The sequence below is a fragment of the Humulus lupulus genome, chromosome 9 (genome assembly GCF_963169125.1).
Source record: "Humulus lupulus chromosome 9, drHumLupu1.1, whole genome shotgun sequence".
Classification (NCBI taxonomy): domain Eukaryota; kingdom Viridiplantae; phylum Streptophyta; class Magnoliopsida; order Rosales; family Cannabaceae; genus Humulus; species Humulus lupulus.
In genome coordinates this window covers 90,083,173-90,093,880 of record NC_084801.1, presented here as the reverse complement: position 1 = coordinate 90,093,880, position 10,708 = coordinate 90,083,173, and the positions used below count along the sequence as shown (strand labels likewise).

General features: G+C 35.9%; 1 protein-coding gene across 1 annotated transcript; it reads left to right on the top strand.

Annotated features, from left to right (window-relative positions):
• The first annotated feature begins 8,393 nt into the window (after positions 1-8,393).
• LOC133801500 (uncharacterized) lies at positions 8,394-9,937 on the top strand. The gene is made up of 2 exons (XM_062239721.1): positions 8,394-8,930; positions 9,790-9,937. Exon 1 carries the CDS (start codon positions 8,609-8,611, stop codon positions 8,909-8,911), a length of 303 nt encoding a protein of 100 aa, XP_062095705.1. The 5' UTR covers positions 8,394-8,608; the 3' UTR covers positions 8,912-8,930; positions 9,790-9,937.
• Positions 9,938-10,708: the final 771 nt, after the last annotated feature.

The following is a 10,708-nucleotide window of genomic DNA, read 5'->3' as shown; positions in this document are numbered from 1 at the left end:
GTTTGGCCTTTAATCGAGTCGGTAAGTAATCGTACTTTCCTATTCTCTTACTCATCACTAGGTTTGGCTTCCCTAGTCTATACCCCAATGTTCTCCTTCATAGTTCAATATTCAAGGCCCACTCAGAAGGATAAGTACCTAGTCAGGGCTCAAACCATTCACGCCCTCTCTCATGAAAAGAGGGATATTTTGTTGCTGACCACCACTGCTCGGCTGAGGGAGGCAGGACTTATTGGCATCGAGCAAAGGGTTGATCGTCTCTACATGTTCGATATTGTCAACCCGCGTCGAAGGGAAAAGCGCATTTTTCCAATTGTGGTGGTCGATGAACCTCTTGAGTTGTAGACACCAGGCTTGGGGACCTTGGAAGAGGATATCAACGAGGTTGTTGAGACCTCCTAGAAGTTTTCTCTGATGAGTGCCAAAGAGGAGGCATTCAATCTCGGGATGGTAGTTTCTGTCAACTCGATAAAACAAGATGAAAAGCTAATAGAAATGAATCGAAAAAGTATATTTTTACGTGGTTCGGTCGTTAACAATGCCTAGTCCACGAGTCACTAGTATTGCAGAAAGCTTGCCAGAATCACAAGATTTTTAGGGTTTACAACTTGGGGAGAGGATTGTCATGCTCCAAGGTAATTAGGAGTCCAAAAACTAGGGTTTTGTATCCTTACAAATGACCCATTCATTACCTATTTATAGGTGGCATGAGGGGAGCTAGTGGGGATGTTAGCCTTTATTACATTACATTCTATTCCCACATTCTTTGGGGAATATTCATTACACAATAGGTAAATCACAGGTGTCGCCTTGTAACGCCCTAATTTCTCATAGATTACCGAGAACACAACGTTGGATCATAATTCATAAATATTGCTCTTTATTGAATTAAAACTTGAAAATAATGACATGGATCCATGATTTTACAAAAATAAAATAATTTTGTTTTAACACAAAAATGAGCAACATTTAAAATAAAACTTTGAAATAACATGCTTTTATAAAAATAGGCCTGCTTGATCTTCCTCGACTATATGGTCCCCATGAGTACATCACAAAGCTCTTAGGTTCCACTCGCCACCGGCCTTTCTATCCTTAATTGCTTGAAATAATAACATCATAAGGAGTGAGCTTCTAAGCCCAGTAAGGAAAATGCAAACAAGAGTTAGTCATATAATCAAGCATAACATAAATTCACAAGAGTCATACAAACACAAACCTCTAGGTCATATCATAGCTTAAGTCATAACTCTAAATCATAAATCTTACTTTATACGTCATATATCATAAATCATAGGTCATAGGTCATAGGTCATAATCATAACTATAGGTCATAGGTCATAAATCATAACTATAGGTCATATATCATAATCATAACTATAATAACAAATCAGATATAATAAAAAGATAAGTGTTTATACAGGGGTGGCAACTAAGCCCCGGACATAAGTCTGTCATACACCGGACATCACTTAGATCCGTCATAAAGTTTTGGCAACCGAGCCTACCGGACATAAGTCCCTCATACATCATTGGACACCTTAGGTCCAGAAACATTTACCCCTTTATTGTACCTGAAATTTTAGGTCATACAAATATAAACTATATCATAAACTACATAAACTAAGTCATAATAGTAAACTATCTAATTTTCCTTACCAAAAACTGGAATATTGGAGACAAGAGCGGGATTGAAACTCCTAAAACCAAACATAAAGAGACCATATGTTTCTAAAGAAATGAATTTGAAAAGAAGATCTAACCCATCGAGATAAAAACTTAGCAAAAACCTTATGTTTCAAAGGGATTGAACACCTAACCAAAAGTCACTATCACAAGTTAGGATTTGAAGAAAATGAAAGAATAAGAAGAAACTATAATGAACTAAACCTGAAGATAATGAATACCTTGGATAGCTTAGAGCCTTGATCTATACCTCAAACACCGAAATCACACAAAAACTCACTTTCCAAGTGTTTATAAAAGCTTTAGATTTGAAAGCTTTAACCCCAAAAACCCTAGTGTTTCACTCTACAATAATCTTATTAGCTTGGAGGCTCTGAATTGTGCTTGAATATGAATAGAATGGCTGAGTGAAGGGTCCTATTTATAGAGTTCAAGGAGTGAAACTAATTCCCATTTCAATGAATAAATAAATGATGAAAAATACATAAATTGGAATTATATATTCAACAGACGCCCAAAACTCGATAAAAAATGTTCAGGAACAAGTCAAGGTTGTTGAGGGCTGTTTCTAGTTCAGAATTCTAAGAAATTCAAAAATTGGCCACTGGAGCTGATATATCGCCTAGGGTAGGCGATATATCGCCCCTACGTACCATGATCCTGAGGGTCCGTGGTTTCGTTCGTGCGAATTCGACGTGTTTTCCGTATCAATCATAGGCAATATATCGGCCCTTATAGCTGCGATATATCGACATACGCTGATATTTCAAACACGTTTTTGCACATTTCAGGATAATTTTAAATTGATTAAAACTACTTTGACTGAGTAAAACGTGATCCTAACAGATAATGGAAGGTTCTAGAGCTTCTAGATCTTTCTTTTAATTAAACTTTTCATCAAAAATCCTTAATTCCTTAATAAACATACATGTGACAAGTGTCACGCTCTTATTTGATCTATCTAAACCTTAGGTTATAATAAATAATATTCTAGGACCATATTCATTAATTAAATCTTATGAAAAAATTAATATTTCTAAACCATAGGTTAAACTTATAAAATCCATAACTATTTCCACGAGTTTCTACCTAAATCCCAGCTTTGACCAATATCCATGAAAACTAAAACTCTACAGCTGCTACTCTTCAGGTTTGGGACCACCTACTCTTTAGGTTTGGAAACCGTAATGTTAGGCCTATGGCCAGGCGTGTAGCGTCCCGGAATTTTACTTAGCTAGATAGTAGTAGTAGTAGTAGTACTACTACTACTACTACTACTATCTAGCTAAGTAAAATTCCGGGACGCTACACGCCTGGCCATAGGCTTAACCTTACGGTTTCCAAACCTAAAGAGTAGGTGGTCCCAAAATCCTAATGGAAAGGATGCCTGGGATCTGGGGAGTTGTCACAGAAGGGTTTGACCTCAACACCCTCTGAGGATTCATTCGCTAGGAACCAACGGAGGGTCCCGAGGCCTGTTTTCAGGGACTTAGAAACTGTTATGTCGTTCACATGTTGCCAAGTAGTCTAGCGCTGCTATGTGTCACTAAGCGGTTACGTGGACAGTAGGCCAGAAAAGACCTAGAGCATTAACCTTTCCTAACATTCCCCCACTTGGTCAAATACAAACTTCTTCATCTAGCTCAAGACAATTTTGTTGCCTAAAATAAAGTTTCTTTCGACTTGAACATTACTTTAGTGAAAATACCACAAATTCTTATTGAAATCATTGGTTGCTTAAAAGCTTGAACCAAGTATTCCTTATGCTAGTACCAGTGATACCTCACATACCTCCACTTGATCATTCATTTTCCCACTTTTCTAGCTTAGCACTAATATGGTCATGTACTCATCCTTTCATTAACTGTATGAGGAGAAACTCCAACTCCCATAAGAGGCAGCACCACCTTTAAGTTCACATAGATAAGGTTCTTACAACAGTTTTCTACCTTTAGAGATGCTTGTTGCACTCAACTGAACTTCATTAAAAACCATAGGTTTAACCCTCACTCGGTAGCAACCAACACTAACCATCTTGGATGGAACTCACAATTGTTTTAGTGTTGAATCTATCCATTTATGAATGACTTGTTCTTACCCATTGAACTCTTTCCCTTGATATTAACAAGGTTGGAGTTAGGTTTCCATCATTGGTGGATCTCTTATTCTAGAAGTTATAGTATATCCATCTTGAACTGGAACTTACTAACCTTCTCATAAGAGGTTTTGTAAATGAATCCGCTAAGTTCTCACTAGTCTTAACATATGAGATTGATATGATTCCATCTTGAACCAATTATCTCACATATTCATGTCTTAGACTTATATGTCTAAATTTCACATTTTACACACTATTATATGCTCTAGCAAGAGTAGCTTGACTATCACAATGTATCGAGATTGTCGATACTAGATTCGTGGTAAAAGGGATATCCAACATGAGATCCCTAATCCACTCAGCCTCTTTGTCGGTTGTCACTAGAGCTATAAACTCCACGTCCATGGTTGATTGTGATATACAAGTTTGCTTCTTGGTACCCCAAGAAGCAACACCTCCTCCAAGAGTAAACACCCAGCCAATGGTGGAGAGATTGTCTCCCACTCCCGTCCAACTAGCGTCAGAATATCCTTCAAGTGTCCTTGGAAAACTTGAATAGTGAAGGCTATATTCTTTGGTACACTTAAGGTATCCATAATCCTATCAAAAGTCTTCCAATGCTTCATACTTGGATTGCTAGTAAACCTACTATGGTTTCTAACCACATATGCTATGTCCACTCTAGTACAATGAGAGGTGTACATTAGACTCCCTATTACACTTTCATATTCCAATTGAGCCAGCACTCTTCCTTCACTCTTTTCAAGCTTCATGTTTGAATCGAAAGATGTATTTGCCTATTTGATTTTGAGATGACTAAATTTGTCAAGTGCTTTCTCGACATAATGGGCTTCACTTAATACAAAACCCCCACTATTTCTATATGAAACCTATAACCTAAAGTTGGAATAATATTGTTCATCAACATTTTGGATCAAACATATGCTACTAGATGTTGTTGAGGGAGAGTGAACTTACACCACCTATCTAGATATATTCTATATTAAACTTAAAAATGTAGGAGGAAACGAAGTGCAAATTGGAAAACGAAATCCAAACTATGTCGACAAGAAGAACGTTGTACAACACTACTTGATAACTTCAATCTTAAGGGAGAAACATCAAAATGCTTATACACAAGTAGTATTGCTGTCCAAATTCTCTATTTCCTAACCAACCATTGATTATTGAGGCTTTTTCTAAGAGGAAAGGGAATTGGAATTGAAATTATCAAGACAAACACTTTCTTGATGAATTTCTTAGAGAAAACTTGTGATCTTGGAGAGCATGAGAGAGAGAGGTAACAGAGAGAGAGGAGAAGTGTGATCAAGGATTCATCAAAACTCTAAAAGACCCATTTTATAGTGTAGGCACTGTCATTAAGGCTAACCAATAGGATTAGAGCTTTTAAACACACCATTTGGAGCTTAAAACATGACAATGTACGGACCTAACAGGCGATGTGTTGCATGTTTGTAGGGGACATGTCATCTGCCAAGTGATGCATTGCCTACTAGTAGGTGACACATCGCCTATTGTACCAAGCCTACGTTTTAAAACCTTAGGTAATGTGTTGCCTTCAAAAAGGTGACGCAATGCCTGAAATCTCAAAAGTGACCTTAAACACCTCCAAATGCTCCTAAACTTTTTGGGCATCCTTAGATACCTCAATGTATCATTTTAGACTCAAAAATAAAATATTTAAATGCTTACAACAATAATTCAAATTTCACACCTACATTATGTAAAACCGTTAGGGTTTTACACCTAACTTATGTAATACCACTTAGGCTTTGTATTTTAACCAATCCTAACAGATATTTCTTGTGATGTAAGGTGAAAAAGGATGATGATCTCCAGTGCATTAGAGCAACATAAAAGGTGAAGACTTTTGCCAAAACCTTGTGAGCCCATTGACTAACATATAGATCACATAGACTAGTCTTGGTTTTAAAGTTTTTGGGAAGTGTGTTAAACTTGTTGTGTATTATCGTGGAGAGAAGATTAGCATATGACCAATCGCAATGAGTCCCTTGTAATGGAAGTACGACTGAGGGGTTGTCTTTATTGACCAAAATGTCTTCCTCGCGAGTTTGGTCCATAGATGTCTACAGGTTAAGGATAGTTTCTAGCTAAAGTTGTCTCGCTATTTGCTTTAAAGTTTTTGGTCTCTCTAGTGACCCTAACAGAATCCTTGATGATTTGATCTTACTCCCTAAAGTCTCCACAACTACTTGAAACACTAAGAAGAAAATATTCATCCTCGGTGGTTTGAAAAGAGTCATTATCAAAGGCTTCCCCATCCATATTGAGGGTTTGGCTATCACGTTTGACATCTAAAAGATGAGAAAAACTTTAGTGTGTGCTTAAAAAGTGTGAAGTGTCCTCACCCATGACTCTAAGGTTTGAAAATATAAGTATAAATTTCAAACACTTAGTGAAATTTAAGATCACTGGATAAGGTCAACATGCAAGCATTAAACAGTTCATATCCTAAAAAGTGTGATCATTCAAGCAGTTCATATCCAGAGGTGCGGGCATTTAAGGTGTTCATACAATAACATGCGAACATTCAAGTTGTATAGTCCAAAAATTGACACAAATGCCCAAAATACCTAATTTTCTATCAACAACAGTCGAGCATGGAGCATAAAGTAGCGAACACACAAGAAATGACATTAAATATAGAAAGAGATATCCAAATCATACCTCAAAGTGTAGAAAATAAGTTTCAATGTCTAAAAGTGAGAAAAAGGACAGATTCACACCTCTAAATGCCTTTGATTATGTGTAGAAATCAATCCTTTAAACCTAGAGACATATTTTTATTATTTTACATAAAATTAAGACAAATGACATGAAATTTCTTTGTGATTTTAAGAGGAAATTTGGGAAAATTTTCAACTTGTTTGAGAAGGAAAAATAAAAAAAGTTTTTCGATTACAAAGGGTTTTATTTATAATAAGAGGTGTCCCATTGATCGTTGGACATATGGTACCAGGAGATTCTCCCTCCAACGACCAGCATTTGGGTGGGTAAATGTCTAATCAAGAAACATGTGAGGTGATGATACTTGTTGACTTGTCTCAAACAGAGTAAAAGGATAATCCTATTGTCATTCACTGCCTCAATAATCAATGTATTGATCACAATTTATCATGTTTCTCGCTGGAATGGACATCGATGTAAACATATCCAGATAATGCGAGCAATCCCAAAAAAATGGGGGCAATTATTATGAGGTATTTTCATCTTTTATAGTGAAAACAACATCGTCATTATCAAAGGAGCACCCTCACATAACAAATGCACTATGTTATGAAAAAGGTCTAATCTACTTACTTTGTAAACAAGTAGCACACATTATGCGATCAGGATAGAAACTTTGTTGTAAATTGTACTCTTAAGATCACAAATCACTTGTTAGACTAGACAAATTGATTAGTAAGTAAGGATCTAACAATGTATAAATCATAAAACAATGCACAAGTAAAGCTTAAAACAGATGTTAAAGAGCAGATACACAACATATTTATACTGGTTCAAAGACTAGTTTCCTAGTCTTCTACATCCAGTTTTGGAACACCATCAATGAGGCCTTTATTGATCATCAATGGAGGAAGAATACAGTCAAGTGTGGCTCACAAACAAGCACTCAAACTCAGTGTAAATCTCTCACACACACCTAAGCAATTCACTGTCAAAACAATAATGAAATTGCTCAATACACTAGCCCGAAACCCCACACTCTTTCTCAACTCTCTTCTCTCACTTTCTTGATCTTCTCTCTAGTTCAATCTTGGAGTTTCTCACTCTTACTCTGTTATTCAAAATCGTGTTTTGTAACAACATCTACAACTTGTATATATAGACAAACTTTAAGTAACTAGGAGAGTTAGTCATAAGTAGTTAAGTTGGTTGGTATTTGGGAGGAATCAAATCCCACAAATTCGTTGCCCAAAATTTTGAATGTCCTATAACATTATTTTATACTTGAAAAGCATTTCATACATTCTTGTAGTTGTCCAATTGATGGATAAATGTTGTAACAATTACATTTATGTCTAATTTATATAAGGGTTACCTATAATCTTATAAATAGACTTATCAAATGTTAATAGCAAATTATACTCTTACTTTATCTGACTGAACCACTTAAATTCTAAAGTTATTTGCATGATGACATAATTATTTGAATACTTGCATAAGTTATTTACATTCTCCAAATACCAATCGAGTTCTCAGTCTTATCCTTGAGCACGCACTATTTTGGTGTTGTTACTAAATTCTACAACAACAAAGTATCAAATATAATGCTGTACTCAAAGTGTCAAGTAATTTTCATGTTTACTTTTAGTTAAAGTGAGATAAGTTTCACGTATAATCATCCTTATAAATATAGATTTGAGCTTCATTATTCATCCCAAATTTTTTCATATAAATATTCTGAAAATATTATATTCTTAATGAATCTCTATCAACTTTATTTAAAACAAGCTAATTTAGTTCAAAATCAAAAACTCAAATTTTCAATTAAAAAAATTACCAAAAAAACCAGAGAAATTAAAGGCTAAAGCCTATCTTTTCTGTTTTGCCCATGTAGAAGAATAAGTACATAAAGTATATTATTTTCAAAGGCGTTACTTTCAAATTATATTCTTAATCCAAAAAAAAAAAACTCTTAAGATCTCAAAAAGCATAGACGAAGAATAATAATAAATAAATATAAGAACCGCAAGATCTCTTTCACCAGGCCTCGTAGTAGTAGTCGTCGGTCTTTGGTGCGTGGGGGCCAACGTGTCATCCCCACCACTAGCCCTGTCGATGGCCGAATCACGACAAGAAAGAGGCGGCGAAGAAGCGAGCGAAATCAGCTGCTGCCGGCGGCTGCAGCGGGCGTTGAGCGAGTGCCATCGGCGGATTCCGTTAGGTCCGGCGCGGGACTCGGCCTGTCGTCACCTGAACCGGGCTCTGGCCGAGTGTCTGGTTTCGACGACCTGTCCGGAACAGTACGAGGCTGTAAAGAGCCTATGTTCCAGCTCCGGAACCGTTTTGAAACGATCTCAGTGCCAAGAGGCTCAGCTCTCCCTCTCTGTCTGCCTCTCTTACTATCAAACCTCCACCTGACATCCAACAATTTTCCCTAGTGAGTTTTTTCTTTAAATTTTGTTTTACCTTTTCGTTACTAGGAAAAGTTATGCAATAATCGAATTCTTATCAAGTAGTTTGTTTAGGTCATTAATTACAGAAGAATCTTTTTATTTTGACCTTAAATCTTAAAGTGTGGATAATACTATATTCAACAATGATAATGGGAATTGCATTTTCTGTCACACTACGAAAGAATCTGTTCTACACTTGACCAATGAGTGTCCTATGACAAAAGCAATCTGGTTCGGCTCTCCCTGGTCTATTAGATTGGAGATGTTCCAATTGAGCTCGACTCTTGACTTAGTTTCATGGTTCCTCAATACTGAAGGGATCATAAACCAGAAAGCTTTCCATCATTATAAACGTCATAGAGACCATAATGTAATTACACCATTTTCTTGAGATGAGAGAGAGAATCAATGTATTAAAGTTTTTGACAATGGCCTTTGCTGGGTGTTCCTCTATGGAGGCTGAAGTGAATGCTATTTTGTTGGCCTGCAAGTTTGCTCAGGAGCTGAATTGGTCTTCAGTTACTATCTTCTCTGATTGTCTGGCTGTTGTTAATTTCCTTCAAGGTGTTAAACCCCTGCCAGATTGGAGATTGGCTGCTGATTTGTTAGGTTGTGTATGTTGCTAGAGCCTCTAATGGCCTTGTACCAAATATGTTCTTGCTTATTTCCCCCAAATTTTTAGCTTCTCATCACATAGTGCATAAACATATTAAATTTATATTTTTATATCTTTATTTTGCTTTCGCTATAAATTTCATTATCTATTTTTTGTTTGTTTTTATTTAATCAACACAAATTATGACAATTTTCATTTTTAGTCTAACATTAATTTAATTTAATTAGGGGTGTTCGTGATGCGGGTGGTGCGGTTTTTCTTTAATTTTTTGGACTGCACTGCATACGCGGTTTGAACAATTTTACAAACTGCAACCCGCACCGCATAGACCTCAAACCGCACCGCAAAAATGCGGTGTGGTGCGGTGTGAGCGGTTTATACCTATCGCCAAATAATATCGCCAAATAATTTAACAATTAAATATTATAATTAAGAAAGATTCATAATAAATCTCATAACCATAGAGTGTTTAACAAAATAATTAAATGTACAACAAACTGATATACTTTAAGCAAAACAATAAAAATATAACAAACTAATAACAAAGAAAAAATGTAATATAAAAGTAAATATTATTTTAATTAAGGAGAAATATATTTAGATTGAAGTAGAATATGTGTTAGCATTATATGAAACATTATATTTTTTTTCTAGATAATGTGTATATTATATTATTCTATATAAATATTTATGCATTCTCTGATGTGGTTTAATGGCGGGATTAGTAGGCCGGGAGGGCCATACTTACTTAATTATGTCATTAGTTGATAATATACATGTAAATGTCAATTATATTATAATATGATGTTAAATGCATGCATATGGGTTCACATTTTTATCACAGGGGTGTGATGGTAATTAGGCCCGTTGAGGGTATAATTGTATACTTGTATGCCTGTCGGTGATAAATTGTTAAGACCACATTATAATGTGGGTGTGTTCGAGCTATTCGGCATGAGATGATCTTGGAATATTAATTAACGGTCTCGTCATAACAGGTTTAAGTTCGGGGCTCGGGATGAATTTCAGGGTGATTTTAATGATTAGAGCGTTACCAGGAATTAAAGGGTAACGAGATATAAATTATTGGTGTATGGGACTACCGAGAATAGCGGGAATTGGAGAGCGTTAATTATGATTGTACGC